We start from the raw sequence: 23,330 nt of genomic DNA, 5'->3' as shown, positions 1-23,330 counted from the left end.
AGACTCGTTACACTTCACTGTTTGCTTTTCCTTTAATAAACTGGAACATTTGGTTTTCATAGTTCAACAACGCCTTGTGAAAAATAAAATAAAACATCCACCAGAAGAATTCAGCAGAATCACAACAGCGTGATGCACATTTACTGACGTTAATACGACACAAATAAGTACTTGGGAGAGAGACGAAGAGATAGAGACAACTGGTCTGAACTATACACATATTTTCTACATGTAGCGGTTATTGAAAGTAAAATAAAATGTTCCGATTACAATACTTACTGTACAAAGTTATCTGAATAAGGCAACACAGGGACTATACCAGTAATGAAAGCTGCAGCTTATCTGAAATGTTAAGTTAGTATTTTTCTCTTCCTCGTCTTTAAAGGGCTGCCCAGAAAGAGGACCATGGGCCCATGGCAGAGGAGTACTGCGAGTACAAGAACTTAAAAGCTAAACTCCGTTTGCTAGAAGTCCTGCTCAGTAAACGGGCTACTCCGAAGACTGTTTGAGCCTCCTTCACAGTGGGACTTTTATTTTGAAACAGTTTTTTTTGGCTCACTTTATTGGATAATATTTTTTTCAGAACAAATTTCAAAGTGAGATACCGGTACTCTGGTCATGTTTCATGCGATGCTTATATGGTGATGCACTTTAAACGACTTTGATGTTGACTGACTCTCACTTTGGTTAAGAGTGATGGCAAGATGATGCAAGAATTGCTGGGCCACATCCAGCTATTTTTAGTCCCTTGACAAATTATACTTTTTTCTGCAACTGATGTAGCGAGTGTAACACTTTCATTTTAAGGAAAAAAGAGAACAAATATATATCACGGTTGATGTTAGAAATGTTATTTTATGCTATTCTAAGCTATTTTATGGCACTTTATTGTTACTTGCATTTTGTTCTTGCCAAACTAATGTCGATATAACAGGTACGTAACGTGGTCTACTACGTTCAAATGCTGCTCTTTGAAAAGTGCAATCTTGGCAAGGGGGATATGTCATCCGAATACACAATCCGACAATCCTGTAGAATGTTTGTGCATGTCAATCCGTTTTTAGTCCCACATTGTACTATGATATGTAATAGTTCATAGTTGATATGATGAATTGTGGCAATTCAAGTTAAACATTACCTTGGAAAAAAAATAACTTGTGAATGTTGGCATAGTGCAAGTTACTCAAATATGTGTTGTTTTCTCCTTTTTGTGTTTTTCATCCAAAAATGCAATTCTTTACTAGGATCAGAGCTCTTGACATTGTGCACTTCTGGTTTATATGTGTATATATCAGTAAAAAATAAATATTTTTTCACATTACTTTACTAAACACAGTTTATGGTTTCCTTATAACTAGAATAAATCAAACGTAACATTGCAGAAGGGTAGCTATGGTAGAGTGAGACGCCACCGCCACATAACATTGCAGAAGGGTAGCTATGGTAGAGGAACTGACAGACTCAGTTTTCAAAGTCATGCTGTACATACTGCATCATGCTCTTAATGGTTACCAAGTAGTTCAACTTGATCTCCGAGTTAATATGCTTTTAGTGGCTGTTGCATTAGTATTGTTATTCTACAGCAAGTTGTCCTTTTGTGTTACCTTTGGCATAAAGATGATGACACTGCAGCCCTAAATTAGTACCAGTCTCTGCCGATAGAGGAGGAGTAACTTAGATCTGTCGAATCTGAACCATTCTAACGCCTTCCAGGAGAGATGGGAAAACAGGAACACAACCATCTGTCTACCTGGACTGAAGTGAACAACAGAACATTTGAAGAGGTCAACGGGAGAAGGAGACGTTTGAAAAACAACAGAAGAGAAAATCAATGAGAAAAGCTGTGTGAATACATGCACGGAACAATGTTTGGTTAGAACATTTAAAGGGATCAGTCAGTGTTAGCTAGCGGTTTGGATGATGCTGACCAAGGCTTGTTAGGGTCAGTTTTGGCTAGCGGTTTGGATGATGCTGACCAAGGCTTGTTAGGATCCCACACTTCAGCTGTAGATCTTTCAGTTGGGGCTCCTCCCTCTTTTGCATGGTTTCTCTTCTGATGGGGAAGGTGGGAGGGATGAACAGAATGCCACACTTTTGGGAGGGTGGTTCCTATGAGGTTGAAAAGGAAAATGGATGATGTGTGTGTGCGTGTGTGTGTGTGTGTATATGGACTGGGAATTCTAGCACCCTACCCTGTTGTTAAATTTCTTTCACAGTCTGGGTCCCTCTCCTGCAATGTTCTTCTTTTGGGAGGGTGGTCCTTTGAGGATATAGGTTGGGGTTGCGTGTGTGTACGTCTGTGTAGCACAGGTGCAGTCCAGTCTCCCACTAGCGTCCCACGCTGATGTTGCAGGTCTTGCAGCTGGGGTCCTTCTTGGCGTTGACGGTAGACAGGCTCATGAGCTGGTGCCCGCTGATCTCTGCCACCGTGCCCAGCACCAGGTCCACGGGCTCTGTGTAGATCACCTCCAGGATCACATCCTGGGCGTGCCGGAAAACCAGTGCCCCGTCGCCCGCCTCCTCGTCCACCGTGCAAGTCAGGAAGTGGTTGTTGGTGATGTCGAGTGCTTGCAGCTTTGCCTTACAGAAGTCATCGCCGGGCGAGCCCTGTGGGGCCAGCACCAGGATGACGTAGTGGTAGGCCGTGTACATGCAGTAGAAGTCCCCGAAGTAGAGGTTAGTCTTGGGGTTGAACAGGGTCTCAGCCTGGATCTCAAAGCGTGTGCGGCCGTAGGGGGAGTCCTGGGGGGGCTTGCCTGTGTTGAACTCTGTGTTGCAGCTGAAGTAGAGGCCCTTCAGCTTCCCGCTGATAGGTGAGCCATGACTTCCACTGTTGTCCTTCACAGCTGGCAGCATGTGGTTCCCATGCACCTCCCTGGAGAGGAGACATGGACAACTTTCTGAGTAATCACTATACTATAGGTTATTACAATAAATGTATCATCGATACAACCAGGGATTTGGGTAGCAGCTGAATCCTACTGAAAGCTGGTCAATGTGTCTCTTGACAACACAAACAACCTATTCAGAAAGGATGCATTTCAGAAACAATGAGTAAAAAGACTGATCTAATCAATTTCATCTAGTTAATCTACTATAAAAATGATTTGCTCCTCAGTTTTCTCACTGGCAAACATACCTTTATTTTCCCCTAGACAGAACTCAGACTAAAAAAACTGACAGATAGATTGTATTCGGCAAGATCTCTGGATACCAACAAATGAATAGTAGAAACTTGAAAGCACCTTGTGAGGTTTAAATTGGCAGTCAGATATCCTATGACGCAAATCTGAGCTCCAAAGGCTGCAATTATTGGCGTAATTACATTGGTAACACTTTAAAGGTTGCCATTAGAACCATAATTGTCTCTTTGTCATGGTAACTATCTAATTATTAAGGTCCCATTCAGGTCATCATAGGAAAGGCCTCATTTTACTGTCCTTGGGTGTTTTCTCCACGAGATGAAGCCGTTTCTGTGTAGTTTTTCACCATTCTACACCACAGAGAAATGAAAATAAGAGAAGATAAAACTAAAGAACAGAAAGTGCTCTCATCCCCCAAGAAGAAAAAAAATACATAATTGGTTAACACATCAGCAAACAACAAAAAATACACCAGACTTCTCTCCTCTCTGTCTCTCTCCTCTCTCACACTCTGTTCCTCTCTCTTTCCCACTTTTCCATCTTGCTTTCCAGTCAGGTGCTTGATACACACTCAGCTTCCTCTTTCATCAGAATATACTTTAAAAGGCTTTGTATCCAGCAATTAAAGCTGCTACGTTTTAAGACTTTGGTCCAACGCATGCAGTCATTGGGGAGGTCATTTGTTCCAGCAAACATATGCACAAATGGGAACCAAAACAATTCTGCCTAGCAAGCTGCTGTTATATAAAATAGTAATTCAGAGGTTTCCTGACCATGGTACACTTCTAGTTCCAAATGCAGAAAATCCTATTAGGGATGAAATATCCGGAATGGCTGTTTTACCCAAATATAATCTGCTAACCCAGATACTTAACTTTTTTTGTATGATGCAATGTAAGCAGAGTTTTTTTATGGATTGGAGGCAGTTTTTTGCAATAATACCTTTCTGTTGAGCTTAGACTAACTCCCCCAATACAGAACTAGACCTACACATGCACAGCCTATACTATCTGAGTATATATTTTTTTAAAGCATTAAGCCATACCATCTGGACCACTGCCTTGGAGCTTTGAGAAAAGCCTATGACGATTTCAGTTACAAGGGAAGGAGGTACAGCAAAGGGTCTTGTATCTCTATATTACGTGATTTCCCCGTATTATACCGTTTTTACATACTGAATCATAACGTCAGAATAAAACTGTGCTGGCTGTTAGGGCAGCTGTGCAGACGTTCGTACGTACCTGGCCTGGTCAAAGTACTCTTTGTTTTGATTCCTGTAGAACACAGAGAAGCGCAGCATCCTGCCTGCGATGACCTCAGCCTTTTCCAGCAGCTGGGTTAGATGCACCGTGGAATAATCTGGAAACAGGGGTTAGGATTAGCCATTAATGAGAGAATACAGAATGTAAGCCTATATCAAATAAAGATAGAAGGTTTTAGGGATAGGCCATAAAATAAATGCTTTGTTTCCCCTGTCCCTCTTCTGCCCCCTGCCTTACCGGCGGTGGTGAAGTCGATGATCTCGCTCCACTCTGACACGGCGTAGTCTCCGTCACTCTGTTTGGAGGCAGTCTGGACGGCCACGGTGTACTCCGTACGCGGGCTGAGGAACCAGTGACCCCTCACCGTCATGGGCAGAGGCACTGCCTTCGCCACCAGTTTGGTGGGGACATCCTGGACAGGGACACCGGCAGACAGAGCTTAAACTCAACATACACAAAGTTTACAACTCTACATACAAAACACAAACTCTGAATAAACACATTATTCACCGTTCAGCTGCAAAAGCAACATAGTGGTAGTAGTAGTGGCCTCCTCACTATTGATACAGTATATTTTAATGCCACGCACAGACCAAAACACTAAATCAGCATAAATACAATGCTTAGTGTTAAAGGCCCAGTGCAGTCAAAAACATGAATTTTCTGTTTTATATATATTTCCACACTATTAGGTTGGAATAATACTGTGAAAATTATGATATTACCCTTTTACTGTAAGAGCTGTTTAAAAAGACCACCTGAAATGTCTACCTGTTTTTGTGAGATAAAGTTTTGGCCTGTCTGGTGACATCACCAGGTGGTAAATTAGTTAATAGACGAATAAGAAAGAGTTCCAAACCTCTCTGCCAATAACAGCTAGTTTTCCCCTCCTCAGTCAGACCACGCCCAGACAGTCCCAGAACAATTCTTGCTTGAGAAATTGCTCTTTGTTTATTTTTGACCATTTTAATTGAAAACAATCACAATAAGGTACTTCATTGTTACGGAGAAATTATTTGATATTGAGAAAAAAACGGCTGAATTTGACCTTTAAGCTGCATGAACGACATGTATAGACTCTTGTGGCGTTCCCCTTCCCCCATCTCCTCAATATTGATTTAATGTATGCCATGGAGCCTAGTACTTCCTGTCTCTATGCATTAGCAGGACATAGATTGGGCCCGCCAAGCAATATTACACCAGCCGTGTGTAGCGACAACAGCAGTACATTAATGCACAACATTAGCCCTGCGTGCTGTAATGAAAATAAATGCATTCTATCTATGTATATTCACACAGAGAATGGGAAGAAAAACCGCTTCCTTTGGGGGGGGGGGGGGGGGCTTTTATGTTCACTCCACCCAGAATGTGAATGGGAGACTGATGAAATAGATCTGCAAAAATGTTACATTAGATGCATTAGATTAAAGGCTGAAACAGCAGCCATATTTGTGCAATTAGTCTCTGCTAGCGCTGTGTGATATCATTCATGCTCAGGGCTTAATCTGTTAGAATACAAAAGGTTCCCTAGTGTTAGAGTGTGGGAGTGTTAGTTCTGCTTCTGAGCTCTGGTAAAAGGTTATCTACCCTTTGTTTACATTTCGATTTGAGTAATTTAGCAGATGCTCTTATCCAGAGCGACTTAGTACATTCATCTTAAAATAGCAAGTACATTTTCCCACTTTAAAGGAGCTATCAGCAAAGTCAGAGATAACAAGCTGGAAAAAAGTAAAGTGTGATTGTTAGTTAAGCAAAAAAATTGTGTGGGGGGGGGGGGGGGTGATGAATTATTTAAGATATACTCATTACGCCTGTTACACTACTTGTTTGGGGTATAAAGGTTACGATGTGGCTACATACTGGTTTGTGTTATAGCTCAAACTAAACAACTGGCCTTATCATGTAGAAATTATTTTATAGACAACTTCAGGCTCTAGGGAGTTTTTTCTAGCCTCTGTGCTTCTGCATTGCTTGCTCTTTGGGGGTTTAGGCTGGGTATCTTAATAACTTTGTGCCCACTGCTGATGTGAAAAGGGCTTTATAAAATACATTTGATTGTATTATAAACTGCGTGTTCTTCCTTTGAAATAGCCTAGTTGTTGTTGTGTGCGTGTTAATAGTTTACCTTGTGTTTGAACTTGTTGGAGTTCTTGTTCTCTTTCTTGTTGAGGTCGATGAAGTAGTGAGTGATACGCTCCTTGACTCGGGGCTCCATGTCCCAGCAAATCTTGAAGGAGTCACATGTGATGTTGCTGATCTTGATGTTCTGAGGGACAGGAAGCTCCTCCATCTCTACGATGCCGCTGCCCTGTGATTTATTGCCTGTGGCACAGGGACAAAGGGATTGGTTGGGCTTTAATGCTTAAGGAGATGAGAAATGTCTCAATGATATTTTACAATTTAGAGAACTACTGACGTTTTTTTTTTTTGAGACACCTAATACATAAGAGGGGGCCTACAAACCCCTACAGGGAACACTTCCACCACTCAGCTGCCTCTGTGCTCTGTGGAGCATTTACCAAAGAGCGGGAGCTCCACCATGTATCTGTTGTCATGGCAACGCTGCAATCCCCTCAGATTACAAGCACATACGGTATTAAATATTTCAAACGCTGATGATTATAGTGACTCAACCCAACACAGATGGATCTCTTAATAAAGCCTCGCTTTTCTCTTTCATGGAGGACATTTCTCTTTTGTCACACACAAAGAAAATGAAAGTAGATAGAAGATTGCTCTGATAAGCCTTTTGTTCAGGGTTTGTCAGACCATTTTCCTCTGTATCTAGTCCAATACTCCCTATTTTGAACAGGTGTGTGTAGCAAGGACAAATTCACCATTTCCTCACTAAATGCATGTTTAGACACCTTTTAGTGCTACAGAATGTCTACGTGTTAATGAAAATGTCATAACACATACACAAAGACGCACAGGAATACAAATAGCCTTATACACCAAAAGTGAATAAGAGCTTTGTAACATGGCCATGAGAATCCACTACACACCAAAACACCTACTCAAGGCATGGCAACAATTTGTTTTCTGTGCAAACTCTGAATACAGGAACTAAATACAGGAGCAAGAATGTGGAATTCTGGGGTAATGCATCAAGTATCAATGGGAAAAGCAGCAGACCATGGAAACGCCTATCTCAGACCATGAGTTTTGAGGCAAAGTGATAATTGAGTAACTCCACAAATTGGTTCATATGGAGTTTTTAAAAACATATAAACCATATCATTCATACTGAGGTTATTAAACTAGGCATACAAAAATGGGTTTCTGTCAAGGGGCATTTTTCAAAACAGATATTTTGCTCTGTGCTAAACAAACTTCTATAACCGCTAGGATATCTGCAAACACTGAACACTGGTTTGAGAAAATTAAGTGTTGGCCAACAGCAAAGCACAGAGTAAAACCCAACCAGATTTTGGATGGCTGTTTAGCACCCATCCCACACAGCCCAAGCCACTGTGCCAGAATGCTGATTTAGCTATTCAGCTGTTTACACTAATCCCACCTCATTAACCTACAAATAGAGGAATTACACGGACACTGGCATGGTACTACGACTGTGATAACGGTTGTCTCCCATAGCTATCTTAAGATGAATGCACTAACTGTAAGTCACTCTGAATAAGGGTTTCTGCTAAATGACTAAAATGTCAAATGTAATCCTGGCTAATGCTGTCAACGTTTGCCCACATAACAGCATTACAAACTGCTTTCGTTAGCCTATGGCGATCTAATCACACAGAATTAGGTCTAGGCCTACTATGACTAAACTGTGATAATGCTGTGCTAAATTACTCAAAATGTGTGGCAAATTATGTCCAACTAAAGGGACACACACAGCTCTGTAAAATATTATACCTTTATTTCTAAAGAAGCTGATACCAGTAGGTGCTGAGCAATATTGAATTATTGTACATTTACTAAACTAAATGGGTACCAACTAGTCAACCATTGAATTACGTAGGCTATATCCTCCTGACAGATAGGCCTAAATGCATGATCCTTTTGATGTGATCCATCTTCACAGTCTGTGGAGGTTCTTTACTTTGTCTGGCCCTCAGCAGCACCAGCTCCTTCTGCCTTCCTCTCCAAAAGCCCTCCTGTGGGGCTGCAGTCTGCTCAGCCCTGGACCTAGATTTACCACACCAAAGCTACTGGTAACTAACCGTTCTGTGACTACACTATACAGTCCAACAGAACGTCACTCATTATAAACAGCCTCTAGAAATGTAAACACAATTCAACCCATGTAGTCCCACTCGGCCTAGAATATCATAATCCCAGTCAATGTAAAGGTGAGTCCATTGGTTTAATTCAAATGAAAATGTACAGCTAGGTATAGGCCTGACGTTATACTTGGAACAATTTGCAGGATATGCCCATCCCCCAACATGGAAATGTGATAGATTTCGTATGAACATTTGTCCCCCAAGCTATGACAGTCAGCTAGCTAGCTAGAATGCAAGAACAATCTAATCTTCAATCCTATTTTTACCTGTTTCCACACAAACCAATGACGCAATGCAGGCCAAGCCAAATTGGGCAGCTAGCTAGCTATCTGCTCCATTCCGGATGTAAGGAAGTTAAGTAAACATACGAAGTAACTACCCAGCAGCATTTACACGTAGCTAGCTAGTTTGCAGGGTCCCACTAACGGACTATAAACTTGAATCGTTTTACCTCTATATGTAAAAAGGTAACAAGGTCGAGCTTGTTAGCTAGCCATGTGCGATCAAACCAGTGCACGGGTAGGCCTACTAAAAATAGTTAAAGTAACACATACATGTGCTATTTACGTTTGTCAGAAGTGCAGTAATTTACCCCGCAGCTAGCAAGGTTGTGGCATGGAAAAAATTGAGCTAACAAAACAAAGCAGATGACTAAAATCAAACAAGGTAAAGACAGCGCTGGACCTCCAAAGTCGACTGTAATGAGACTACTTTTTAAATACATTGATACACAGTTCCAGCAGACTTTTAGGCTGGGTATCTGTAAAGCACGTTGTGACAACCACTGATGTAAAAAGGGCTTTATGAAATACATTTGGCTGATTGACTTTGGGGCAGCGAGGGAACAGCTGCTGCGATCTGTGGTTGAGGCACCTAATCCATAGCTAGCTAGCTAAAGTAGTTAAAATTTACATGTAGGTCTATATAAACATACGTTTTGTGTATGTTTGTATTGTGATCAGCAGCATGCTCTGTCTATACATCAGGTAGAGCTACTCTTATAATTCCTATCTTCCCTGTGTCTCTTGCTCTGTCTGATCAGGGGCAGTATGTATTGCCTGTCGCCTCCTCATGCCACTGGCCACCAGTCACACTACTTGGCGCTGTTGGATGCCCAAGACCCTGCCGCTGTAGGTCATCAGCCTCCTGAAGAGAGAGGATAAATCATGGTGAGAGCACATCTGTCAAACAATACACAACAGTAATTTCTCATTTCCTGTTGCTTAGTATCTGAATTTTTATACATTTCAGGTTTGATTGAAAAAGTAAAAAACAGCTACATCCATCCATATAATGAAGGTGGAGCAACAGTGGTGGGTAGTGCTCTTCTTCCAATGGCAGAAAGGGAGACTGGGATACCTAGTCAGTTGTACAACTGAATGCCTTCAACTGAAATGTGTCTTCCGCATTTAACCCAACAAAATCAGAGAGGAAGAGAGCGGCAGGTGCAACCATCCCTTGGCTCTGCTGATCCCACCAAGTTCCACTACTGTGAACAACTGTGTTCACTATTCATCTGAAAAAGTTTGCTCAAGTACATGTTTGAATTGATGTTTAGATATAAAAAAAGATAAGTGAATAAATATTTCTAAATCCCAAAACATAACTATTATACGGTGTGGTTATACAGTGGGGAGAACAAGTATGAGACGCTGCCGATTTTCCTACTTACAAAGCATGTAGAGGTCTGTCATTTTTGTCATAGGTACACTTCAACTGTGAGAGACAGAATCTAAAACAAAAATCCAGAAAATCACATTGTATGATTTAAGTAATTTGCATTTTATTGCATGACATAAGTATTTGATACATCAGAAAAGCAGAACTTAATATTTGGTACAGAAACCTTTGTTTGCAATTAGAGATCATACGTTTCCTGTAGTTCTTGACCAGGTTTGCACACACTGCAGCAGGGATTTTGGCCCAATCCTCCATACAGACCTTCTCCAGATCCTTCAGGTTTCGGGCTGTCGCTGGGCAATACGGACTTTCAGCTCCCTCTAAAGATTTTCTATTGGGTTCAGGTCTGGAGACTGGCTGGGCCACTCCAGGACCTTGAGATGCTTCTTACGGAGCCACTCCTTACTTGCCCTGGCTGGATCATCCAGATGGTCATTGGCAAACTTCAGACGGGCCTGGACATGCACTGGCTTGAGCAAGGGGACCTTGTGTGCGCTGCAGGATTTTAATCCATGACGGCGTAGTGTGTTACTAATGGTTTTCTTTGAGACTGTGGTCCCAGCTCTCTTCAGGTCATTAATCAGGTCCTGCCGTGTAGTTCCGGGCTGATCCCTCACCTTCCTCATGATCATTGATGCCCCACGAGGTAAGATCTTGCATGGCGCCCCAGACCGAGGGTGATTGACCGTCATCTTGAACTTCTTCCATTTTCTAATAATTGCGCCAACAGTTGTTGCTTTCTCACCAAGCTGCTTGCCTAATGGCCTGTAGCCCAGCCTTGTGCAGGTCTACAATTTTATCCCTGATGTCCTTACACAGCTGTCTGGTCTAAGCCATTGTGTAGAGGTTGGAGTCTGTTTGATTGAGTGTGTGGACAGGTGTCTTTTATACAGGTAACGAGTTCAAACAGGTGCAGTTAATACAGGTAATGAGTGGAGAACATGAGGGCTTCTTAAAGAAAAACTAACAGGTCTGTGAGAGCCGGAATTCTTACTGGTTGGTATGTGATCAAATACTTATGTCATGCAATAAAATGCAAATTAATTACTTAAAAATCATACAATGTGATTTTCTGGATTTTTGTTTTAGATTCCGTTTCTCACAGTTGAAGTGTACTTATGATAAAAATTACAGACCTCTACATGCTTTGTAAGTGGCAAAACCTGCAAAATCGGCAGTGTATCAAATACTTGTTCTCCCCACTGTAGGTAACCACACCGTGACTACAACTAAGTAACTAAGTCTTTGACCACACTACGCTGTTACTTTGGTGAGTAAAAACTCATCCTACCTACCCTTTAATGTTCTAATAAAACATAGTTGAGCATTACCTAATGGATTCAACATTCATTATTTTGTTATCATTTTACTATACTGTATGAATGATAGAACTTGTCTTGTGTTGATGGAGCTGTCGTCCTGTTTGGCCCAGGCCTTGTGGTACTGTATCTGCGTCAGGCAGGACTGCTGTAGTTGAGAATTATAGGTGTTCTCCCAAGCTAACCTAGTGTGATGGTGATCCTAGCCTGAGGCCTAGAACTAGCTGGCTCCCATAATTAACATCAAGCAATGGTCACAGACAATTTGCGTTTAAGGCCTGTTCTGTTCGACAGGCTTGGAGGTCATTGGAATCAATATGCCTATTAGGTAATGGAGGCTGTGACGTAGCCTCTCAGATGGACAGGTTGCCTCCCACAATGTATTAATGTTCCAGCATACACCCTAGGTCTGGAATTTCCCAAACTAGCCCTGACTGCCAGACTAATGGTGAGCTCACATAGTGAGCATAATGATGTTCAGTGTTAGGTCATGAAAAAGGCATTTACCAATGCAGCATAACTCAGACAGCTCAATAGCTCATCAAACCCAAGAGAAAGGAAGCCGTGGAAAAGAGAATTATGCCTGGTGGGGAGACAAGGAGCGACATACTGTATACATTATTTCCATTTCTGAAATGGCATGCAATATATTGGTCCATCATTTCAGAGGATTATAAATGAGTCTTGTCATACTGAAGGCTCTAAGCCAGCCAGCTGTCTTGTCTGTGAAGACACAGCTCACAGTTATGTCACCAGCAGATTGCAAGCTTATTCACACAATCACACAGGTGCAGCAGGGTGTTTATCACTTTGCCACATTTTGAAATAGAAACATTGGCATGATGCAGGTCTCAATGAAATCTGCATTGCCGTCTTTATGCAGTAGCTTTCAGAATACAATCTGTCTGCTCTGTAAATAAGACAGAGGTTTGGAAATAAATACATGAACATTGGTAGAGCAGGTTGCATTTAATTCATTGAATCCATGGCTCACAATCTCATCAGTTCCATGGAAGGCCAGGAAGCATGGCCAAGAATCACAGTTTGCTGAAAATGTGTCCTTTACTTTAACCTTGTCAAATTAAACTAATTGAGTACTGCCCTTTAATTTGAGCGATATGGTGAAGTTAAGCAAAATCAACAACCAATACCAACCTACTTAACATACAGTGGGGAGAACAAGTATTCACCTACCAACCAGTAAGAATTCCGGCTCTCACAGACCTGTTAGTTTTCCTTTAAGAAGCCCTCATGTTCTCCACTCATTACCTGTATTAACTGCACCTGTTTGAACTTGTTACCTGTATAAAAGACACCTGTCCACACACTCAATCAAACAGACTCCAACCTCTCCACAATGGCCAAGACCAGAGACGGTGTAAGGACATCAGGGATAAAATTGTAGACCTGCACAAGGCTGGGATGGACTACAGGACAATAGGCAAGCAGCTTGGTGAGAAGGCAACCACTGATGGCGCAATTATTAGAAAATGGAAGAAGTTCAAGATGACGGTCAATCACCCTCGGTCTGGGGCTCCATGCAAGATCTCACCTCGTGGGGCATCAATGATCATGAGGAAGGTGAGGGATCAGCCCAGAACTACACGGTAGGACCTGGTCAATGACCTGAAGAGAGCTGGGACCACAGTCTCAAAGAAAACCATTAGTAACACACTACGCCGTCATGGATTAAAATCCTGCAGCGCACACAAGGTCCCCCTGCTCAAGCCAGAGCATGTCCAGGCCTGTCGGAAGTTTGCCAATGACCATCTGGATGATCCAGAGGAGGAATGGGAGAAGGTCATGTGGTCTGATGAGACAACAATAGAGCCTTTTGGTCTGAACTCCAATCGCTGTGTTTGGAGGAATAAGAAGGATGAGTACAACCCCAAGAACACCATCCCAACCGTGAAGCATGGAGGTGGGAACATAATTCTTTGGGGATGCTTTTCTGCAAAGGGGACAGGACGACTGCATGGTATTGAGGGGAGGATGGATGGGGCCATGTATCGTGAGATCTTGTCCAACAACCTCCTTCCCTCAGTAAGAGCATTGAAGATGGGTCGTGGGAGGGTCTTCCAGCATGACAACGACCCGAAACACACAGCCAGGGCAACTAAGGAGTGGCTCCGTAAGAAGCATCTCAAGGTCCTGGAGTGGCCTAGCCAGTCTCCAGACCTGAACCCAATAGAAAATCTTTGGAGGGAGCTGAAAGTCCGTATTGCCCAGCGACAGCCCGAAACCTGAAGGATCTGGAGAAGGTCTGTATGGAGGAGTGGGCCAAAATACCTGCTGCAGTGTGTGCAAACCTGGTCAAGAACTACATGAAACGTATGATCTCTGTAATTGTAAACAAAGGTTTCTGTACCAAATATTAAGTTCTGCTTTTCTGATGTATCAAATACTTATGTCATGCAACAACTGCAAATTAATTACTTAAAAATCAGTGATTTTCTGGATTTTTGGTTTAGATTCCGTCTCTCACAGTTGAAGTGTACCTATGATAAAACATTACAGACCTCTACATGCTTTGTAAGTAGGAAACACTGCCGATTTTGCAGGTTATCAAATACTTGTTCTCCCCACTGATTATACATGGCTTGTCTTGTGATTTGGGCGAGGAGTTTTCCTGAGTGTCGACATGACCCATAGGCTATAAATCACAGGAGGTTGGTGGCACCTTAATTGGGGAGGCTGGGCTCGTGGTAATGGCTGGTGCGGAATAGGTGGAATGGCAGTGTCATGGAAATTCACCACTAAGGACTCAAACTCAATGTAAATGAATCAATCTTTATTACCACGGCCGGAGATGTTCACAAACTCAATCCTAGCTTGATGAAAACTCTGACAAGGTCGTTCCCTCTCAGTCCTTTTATACTGCTACACAAACAAGTCATATAAGCATGATTTACATTATTCATTATTAATGTTGGTTCCTGCAAGTGACTGACGAGGCTTCATCTCTCGAAACTGTGGCCTTGAAACTGAGATACTCCTTTTGGTTCCCAGAACAGTGTTCTGGGCGTCCTGACAATTGGTCTGAGAATAATGTCACAGTAACCTACACAAACCAAGATAGAATGAGAGGAGATGCTGTGTACAATTCAATGCTATTTCTTCAGACAACAACACTTTCCCTCACAGTATCAAATACATCAAACACGTGGTTGCCATCTGTTTGAAGCTATTCCATTCGCTCCATTCCAGCCATTATTATGAGCCGTCTTCCCCTCAGCAGCATCCACTGCTATGAAGTCAAAGTCGAAGCATTATAGGTGGTTGGAAATCCGGAGGTAATGTCTAGACTCTAGACAGACCATTTATTTTTGGTTCATTCTCACGCTAAAAGACTCCAACACAACACTATAAACACGATTCAGTGCAAGACTTTCAAAATACACTGGCAAGATGGCACAGGCTCACAGTGAAAGCGATAACGTCCTACTAGAAGCGAAACACAAAGTTCTGTTCATATGGCTCCATACAGATACTGTGTGTAACACATTACTCCAATCAAATCACAGGATAATTGAGCAACAAAGAAAACAATCAAATAGAAACAAAAACAGAACACAATGAGTAAGAATGTGGAGTGAATGACTAAATTAAAATTTGTAAAAAAAAGTTCAGCTCTAAATATACCCAGCTGTTCTAGCAAATTCATTAAATCCAAAAGGCCTCTTAGGGGAGGATGAAGAGGTGAGTCATTGTGTTTAATTTGCATAGAATTAGCATGTTTAACCAGAGTGAGAGGAAATTATGTTAAATCCCTCAACAGAATACTTTGGCGTAAAAATCTATATTTTATGGAACTGTTTACATAGCATTGTTGATATACGTCATTTATAATTTTTTATCAAGACCCTTTTACCTAAATAACCATTTCAATTCCAACATAATTTTGTCCCCCCAACTAGGTTACACAATCTGTTCACAGCAAAGGGTTAAATCCCCAGAGAGCTGGAAGTGCAGTGTCTGGTCTGGATGAGGTGGAGAGCAGCAGCAGTGTAATAAGCCCCGTTTACACCTAGTGCTAACATGCTTTCTTTGTCCTGATCTTGTGCACATTCTGATTGTGCCCACATTTTGATACAGGTGTAGATGATTAAAATACACATTGTGTACCTCCGGAGGTAGTCAGGGACCCATTGTATCTGGATATCAATCAAGTGTAAACAGATCTTGATAGTCAAACTATTTAAATTATCATTATACCGGCCTCTAAAATAATTGACAGGTAGCACCATTGACTTATGGCATCAATAAAATGCCATAAAATGAATGCATATTACATTAATATTATTCTGAAAGAATATCAGTCAAATAATTTGCATACAGGACGGCACCAGGAAATCTGGCCACAATGTGGACACAGTGGACGGATAAGAGACACATTTTAACATTCACTAACTTTGTTCGGATTGAGCAGATCACGAAACCCAGATTTTAGTGCAATGTGTAAACAAGGCTACTGCCAGACACCGTCATGGAGCAACTGTCCACACAAAATATGTGCTCTCATGCCTGCTTACTCAGATGAGTTGTCAGAGTGCCAGGACAATAAATCATAACAAATCTTTATTATGATTTGTAAACACCACTGGTATGGTATCAAGAGTATGACTCCATTTCCCCTTTCAGTTCCTGGATTTCTCTCTTAAAGGTTTATCCATGGTTTCCACTGGCTTTTAGGGGATTTGAGTCTAAGCCTCTTGTTTAGTGTTGTTAGTATATTTTAGAAAAACAAATGGCATCAGGCCTGAGATAATGTTTGGTAATATTGGGCTCTTGGGGAGGGGTCTTATGGCTACTGTTCATTTAGTTGGTGCTGCTGAAAGACAGATGGTAGGCTCAAATCACACATACACGGCCAGTGTCTGACAGTGAGGCTAGCTATGATGGTGTCACAGCTGGAATGGGGGGATGGCGGTTGGGAGGTCTCTTAGAGAACAGACACAGCTACTTGGTTAAATTAATGTCACCCATCCATCATGGTAACTTACTGAATTGGTGACCACAGGACATAGACGGAATACATTTATATTGAGATTAGACCTGGTTGGCACACATTTGATTTAGTAGACAAGTGGGCCTGAATTTCTTATACAGCATTAAAAATGGATGTTTGGCTTTTTAACAGTATATAACGGCTCCTTCTGATGGTGATGTCAGTTCCAGTTATTTTATTTCTCTATGCAGTTCTCAGAGCTCCTCTTGAGACAGAGGGGAAAGGCTCAGTTACGTGTGCCTTCTCACATACACTACATTGCCAAAAGTATGTGGATGCCTGCTCGTTGAACATCTCATTACAAAATCATGGAGTTGGTCCCCCCCTCCCCCCTTTTCTGCTATAACAGCCTCCACTCATCTGGGAAGGCTTTCCATTAGATGTTGGAACATTGCTGCAGGGACTTGCTTCCATTCAGCCACAAGAGTTAGTGAGGTCGGGCACTGATGTTGGGTGATTAGGCCTGGCTCACAGTCTGCGTTCCAATTAATCCCAAAGGTGTTCGATGGGGTTGAGGTCAGGGCTCTGTGCAGGTCAGTCAAGTTCTTCCACAACGATCTCGACAAACCATTTCTGTATTGACCTCGCTTTGTGCACAGAGGCATTATCATGCTGAAACAGGAAAGGGCCTTCCCGAAACTGTTACCACAAAGTGGAAGCACAGAATCATCTAGAAAATCATTGTATGCTGTAGCGTTAAGATTTCCCTTCACTGGAGCCAAGGGGCCTAGCCCAAACCATGAAAAATAGCCCCAGACCATTATTCCTCCTCCACCAAACTTTACAGTTGGCACTATGCATTTGGGCAGGTAGAGTTCTCCTGGCATTTGCCAAACTCATATTCCCAAGTTTGACTGCCAGATAGTGAAGCTGGATTCATCACTCCAAAGAACGTGTTTCCACTGCTCCAGAGTCCAATGGCGGTGAGCTTTACACCACTCCAGCCGACGCTTGGCATTGAGCCTGATGATCTTAGGCTTGTGTGCGGCTGCTCGGCCATGGAAACCCATTTCATGAAGCTCCCGATGAACAGTTCTTGACATGACGTTGCCTCCAGAGGAAGTTTGGTACTCGTTAGCGAGTGTTGCAACCGAGGACAGAAGATTTTTACACACTACGCGCTACAGCACCCTGCCGTCCCGTTCTGTGAGCTTGTGTGGCCTAACACTTCGCGGCTAAGCCGTTGTTGCTCCTAGACGTTTCCACTTCACCATAACAGCACTTACAGTTGCCAGAGGCAGCTCTAGCAGGGCAGAAATTTGATTAACTGACTTGTTGGAAAGGTGGCATCCTATGATGGTACTACGTTGAAGGCCACTGAGCTCTTCAGTAAGGCCATTCTACTGCCAATGTTTGTCTATGGAGATTGTATGGCTGTGTGCTCGATCTTATTCACCTGTCAGCAATGGGTGTGGCTGAAATAGCAGAATCCACTAACTTGAAGGGGTATATATACTATATATATAGTGTGTATGTATGTATGTGTATATATATATATATATATATATATATATATATATTTGGGATTCCTCACGTTTGTGTTGACGATTAAATATTGATCATATGCTGGATAATTTGACAGCTTTGCAGCACTAAAATAAATATGAAATGTAATGTTTTATAAATACATTGGGGAACATTTCTAAGAGAACTGAATGTATTGTATTTGTAGACAGCAAACCGTGGGCACAGTTCCCTACATTTGAATAAGCCTAAGGAAATGACAGGAAAACACAACCTTGAAGATTTAAAATGATACTAACCCATCAAAACAACTTGCTTCAAGCTTTAGTCTGTCAAAGCAGAATAAACTACATGTGATGTTGAGGTATAAGACCTCAAAGCTGTCTGTGGTGTTAATGAGAATGCTTTTTCAGGAGATCATCCTGTCCTACACCTGATTTATTCTAAAACCATGGTTTAAACTGCTTTCATGTTTATATGGTCTGTCTAGTAGGTATGGTTTTATTGTTATCATGGCATTGGCCCTATTATCAATGATAATAGATATTCAAGATATTGAAATCTACATGGAAATAGGAGTGTTGAAAAACACTAACCCATGATGCTGATGTAGGCTATATCAAGCATCATCTAAGCCAGTGAAGAATTAGCCTGTCTTGGGAAAAGAGCTTCATACTAAAATGACAATGTTGTGTAACGGATGCAGACGCCTGATTATAACCCTGTCATTTCCCCTCAGGATCTGTAAAGTAATGACAGAGATTGTTGTGCTATTGTACTATAAACAATGGGCAGCTCAAGGACACTTAGCCACTATTTACCCAGTATTGCCTGACAAATAGGAGAGTGCTTGTTTGCTGCAGAGGGGCCCATACAAGTACAAAGAACAGAGCTGGCACCAACAACTACGTCCCCCAGAAAGTCCAGCGTTTACCATTACTAAAATTACAGCTTTTAAATCAGGCCAGAGTTGTATAAGAGGATATCAACTGCATCCCACTAAGCAGCAGATGAGATAATGAACCAGTCCAAAGGATGCTGGCAGGGTGTAACTGCCCTGCTTGTGTGGTCTTGTGAAGACCACCATTGACTACACAGGCCCTAGACAACACCCCCTATGTACAAATCAAAAGCTCAGTTTAAGATGCTCACTACCAACATCTTTCTAAAAACATATCTTTAGTATTTCTGTGACTAGGCCATACCTTACCTTGTCTTGTTATTATTGTCTTGTAATGCAATGAATGCATTGAGTATGTGTCATCTAGCATATTATGGAACAAATGGATCTGCCCATGTTCCTTCTCACTCTGTTGTAAAATGATCTAAGGAATTAGAGTGAAGGGTGTGGATGCTCCATCTCTGTCTGCACACTCCTTTCTATGGGTGCAGCCATCTTTGAGCCCAGTCTTCCAGTGATCATGACTTGCTATTTTTTCCATTCAAATCAGCCATGGTAGGATATAGGCCTACAGCTGGCTTCCATCTGCATGTATTTCTCCAAATGTTCTCAATGTTGCAAAAATAAAAATCCATCCTGGTAACATATAAGCCTAGTAGGCGTAGGTCCTAGGCTACATCATGCATTTGACATCCAGTATTGAAATGTTCACATAAAATGGTCATATTAAGCTACAATTAATAGGCCTGGTATCGAAATGTGAACTTCAACAAAGCCTTTTAATGATCAGACCATAGTGTTTGAGCCATTGTAAAGCGATGCCTCTGTAGCATATGTAAATAGTTGTCTTCTCAACCAGCTGAATCATCAAATCATGTAGCTTTTCTTAGTCAGAGCCTGTTAAATAATGCAATTCAAAGCTATCCTTGTATTGGGCTTGTGGATGTGGTTTCTGAAATGAAAACAGCTCTAACTGTAGGCTACTTCAATATAGACTATATATTTGTAATTTTAAGCTTTGTTCAGAGCTGCTCCAGGCAAGAATATCCTTATCTTAGTATCTATCCATTGGAACCCGTGTAAAAGCGCTTTGCCGAATGCTGTCCACGTCCATGGTTCTGAAATGGTGAAACCCTACCGTTGCGCCAAATTGCTTTCCTAGCATTTTTCTGATATGACCATTTCGTTTCGTTGTGAAAACCTAAATGCATAAGCTCCATAGATAGGGTAGGTTATGTCAAGAAAAATCTGTGCATTGACGCCCTCGGCTATGCCGCTGATGCAGCAGCGCACCGGTCTCTATCCAATCCAGATAAACTGTAAATGTCGATATTGTTACATTTTCATCATAAAATAAGGGCCAAACAGAAGCGTTATGCACTTCTTGGACACCTATTCAGACATTGTGGCACTACTATAGGTGGCTATCATCTTTCATTATCTGATGTCAGGGAATCTTCTAATGCACACAGAATGAAATTTGTGGAAAGGGATGGGGGTGATCATTGGAATTACAACGCCTAAACTACATTTATTTTGCGCTTACCCTCTCGCTCGCATAACTGTATCGCATCCAAGCTGAGGTTCTTGATCATGCCCTCACACGGACTCATCGGGCTAGTTAGGTTGTGTCCCAAGTTTGGAACCTCCATTTCTGCAACAGAGCTGGGATGCCTCTCCTGGAATCGGTGGAATTTCGCTGATTTTTGCCGCAGGACTTGCCTTCCTTCACATTCGGTGAAGAAAGCGAGAGAGATAGTGACCGGTTCCCAGCCTCTTTGCTCTCTCGCAGCTTCACTCTTCGGGGGAGGGGGGCTAAAGGCGCGTCAGCAAATCGTCACGAGCGCATAGCACACTGCCGATTTGACGCTGCAACGTGATAGGAATAAATACTACGAAGATATGCCAATCCTTTTAATGTTTGGCTATATAATTGTTTTCCAATTAACAGGTTCCACGCGCGCGCTATTTTCAATGACAGCCACAAGTGTTTCGCCTATTCAGCCGCAGGACAGTGGAACATGAATAGCGGATTAGGGGTGAGGGAGCAATTTCTAAGGGCTTTTATGTAACCAGATTACACCTTCCACCCCCTACGGTTTAAAACGCAATTTAAATCTCTATACACATTCTTTATGTTGCGCTCCGTTTCTGCTAACGTCAGCCAAACGATATATATATCCTTATTTGGAGCTCTCTCCGCGACTCGCGCTCTCCACAGGAGCGCAGGTGCAAGTGGCCCATGCGTTAATGAAGCGGTAACGACCCCTCACCTATCATGACAAGAAGAATAATGTATTTTAAACAGCCGTGGCCCATCTCTGCCACAATCCTTTAGCCACGGGCCCTTTCCTGAGTCTAACGTGACACAGGCGGGATTTACAGGCAAACAGATGGCGTCATTCTACATGTATGAAGACTACAAATTATAAATGTATTGATCCATGTAATTGCCTTGCGATGATTAATAATGACCTACAGTGGTCACTCCCTCTCTCTGTGTGTGCGTGTGTGTGTGGCAGTATCTCTCCCCAGTCTATCAGTGGGCCACAGTGACAGCAACGCCCACTGAGCTGGCTATAATGACACGATCGCTCCAGGTCACAACGTCAAGTGCTGCTACTGATGGTGCTTTTAATACAACTGTGAACTCGGAAAAATAGGAGGTCAAATCATGATCATTATTTTCAGGTCGGAAAGTCGGAGCTCATGAAATGGCGCGTTCAAAACAACTTGGAACTCGAACTTGGAATTCCGAGTTGGGTGTCCGTTCAAAACGATTTTTCACAGTCGGAGTTAGTTTTTTTCGAGTTCCTAGGTGTCTTGAACGCACTGATCTCCGAGTTGCCAGTTGTTATGAACACGGCATGATAGTAGCCTTCAAAACATTAGGGTCAAGGACAGTGGTGAAGCAAAACAAAATATGCTATTAGCAATATTATTAAAATGTAACAATATGTTAATAGTTCATTCCAATAGAAAAACTGGAGGCCCTATGAATGATGATCGGCAGACATAGATGTTTTCTGTCGAGCAATCTCCATTCTGAAAGGATACTCTGCGCTTCACGCGACATTAGAGCGCGGTGACACTTTGCATTTCACGGTTGGCTTGAGCGTCATGGGGTATTTGGACAAAGATGTGTGGTATCTTTTCAGCAGGCCCGGGCTGCTCTGTCTTCGTCTGCGCCGATACTGATATGACTACTGAGTCACTCTGCTGAGAAGGCAGAGGAAGTAACTGCAGAGTATATGTAATTTATACACTTGGAAATAGGGAAGCCCTAAACCCCCCTACAGATACACGCAGGCATGCACACAAGGATGCGCGTGTGCTTGTAAACCCACACCGTGTGGAAACACAAAACAACGTCGCATGCCAATTCTTGCAGTAGATTCAATGTCAGCTGAGGATATATAACTGTTCATAATGTAGGTAACCATGTCTATTATCAATGTGTTTCTGAATTTTGGTCCAATACAGGGCATATGAACACTTCTGGAGAGCTTTAAAGGACAAATAGTTTGCCTGCATATTAATGTGCATTCATTTTGAGGAGGATTACTTAGTGGGGTTATGGGCAGGCGAATTAAACATCCATAAACCCATAATCGCCATGGCAGTACAAATGCAGCACACTCTGATGAGATTCTAACTGTATACCGCACTCTGATTCAGTAAGGCCAGTCCTCCCTTTTTAGTAGCGAGATGAACTGGTTTAAAACCGACCAAGCGCTAGAATGAATCCGTTGGAGTGCATTTGATTTCCATAGGCGGGTCCGTTTTTTTCACGGGACCTCCTATGTGTCGCGCGCCTGCGCTTTCACCATTTTTTAAATGGGTGTATTTGTAAAGACCATAAGCAGCTAGTGAGTTTGACGTTTGGGGAAGCTTACAAGTGTCATGACGTTGGCCTGGGGGTAGGTTTATGACAGTCATAAATACCTCTTCCCCCCTTTTTCCTCTCTCTACCCTACTGATGTTACATTTACAAACAGCTTGGTTAACATAGAGATTCTGGGAACATCAGAAGGTGGGGGGAAATGAACTATATTCTGGTAATCCGACCAATTGAACATATGCTGTGGTACTTAATGAATATGATGTCAGTTTGGTTGTCATCTGAGACATTCTCATCAATGATAAGATGACAAACTCTACAGTGGAAAGTCTACACATCAGAGTTATCGGATTCACATGGAATTGTTGTTCAATTTAAATGTTTGAACATTAAATTATTCATGATGGCATGAAATGTGATTTTAGCTTCTAAAATGTGAGAATTGGGTTTTTATAAGGTTAGGGCTCA

The 23,330-nt window shown here is 42.2% G+C and overlaps 2 protein-coding genes across 4 annotated transcripts in view; one reads left to right on the top strand and one right to left on the bottom strand.

Moving 5' to 3' along the window:
- Positions 1–561, top strand: part of LOC110529759 (protein FAM13C) — a 37,179-nt gene extending 36,618 nt beyond the window's left edge. Inside the window, exon 16 of the mRNA XM_036989878.1 lies at positions 386–561. Within this exon, the coding sequence (XP_036845773.1) occupies positions 386–509 (124 nt within the window). The 3' untranslated portion in view covers positions 510–561. The remainder of the gene's footprint in view (positions 1–385) is intronic.
- LOC110529780 (phytanoyl-CoA hydroxylase-interacting protein-like) lies at positions 11–20,903 on the bottom strand. Of its 3 annotated transcripts, none has more exons than XR_005052920.1 (6): positions 20,568–20,896; positions 6,531–6,727; positions 4,643–4,817; positions 4,385–4,502; positions 2,193–2,875; positions 11–2,109 (listed from the first exon to the last, which is right to left on the bottom strand). XR_005052920.1 is itself a non-coding variant. In XM_036985751.1 (6 exons), the coding sequence occupies exons 3-6, from the start codon at positions 6,693–6,695 to the stop codon at positions 2,329–2,331; spliced, it is 1,005 nt and encodes a 334-aa protein (XP_036841646.1). In that variant the 5' UTR covers positions 6,696–6,727; positions 9,646–9,795; positions 20,568–20,903; the 3' UTR covers positions 11–2,328. The 3 variants fall into 3 exon arrangements, 2 of the variants coding, with proteins under 2 accessions (XP_036841646.1, XP_021467989.1); XM_036985751.1 differs by adding an exon at positions 9,646–9,795 and having other exon boundaries at positions 11–2,875; positions 20,568–20,903; XM_021612314.2 differs by having other exon boundaries at positions 11–2,875; positions 20,568–20,897.
- Between the last annotated feature and the right edge of the window lie 2,427 nt (positions 20,904–23,330).

Source organism: Oncorhynchus mykiss, chromosome 1 (genome assembly GCF_013265735.2).
Source record: "Oncorhynchus mykiss isolate Arlee chromosome 1, USDA_OmykA_1.1, whole genome shotgun sequence".
NCBI classification, from domain to species: Eukaryota; Metazoa; Chordata; class Actinopteri; order Salmoniformes; family Salmonidae; genus Oncorhynchus; species Oncorhynchus mykiss.
This window is presented reverse-complemented; position numbering and strand designations above follow the sequence as displayed.

What these genes read in the sequence shown, in the direction of transcription:
- LOC110529780 (XM_021612314.2), bottom strand. Translation starts at nt 20,673, where the DNA reads ATGGAGGTTCCAAACTTGGGACACAACCTAACTAGCCCGATGAGTCCG. An exon ending in ACAGTTATGCGAGCGAGAGG is followed by an intron (nt 6,728 to 20,567) that starts GTAAGCGCAAAA and finishes CCTGTGCCACAG; the next exon opens with GCAATAAATCACAGGGCAGC. An exon ending in CATCGACTTCACCACCGCCG is followed by an intron (nt 4,503 to 4,642) that starts GTAAGGCAGGGG and finishes CCCTGTTTCCAG; the next exon opens with ATTATTCCACGGTGCATCTA.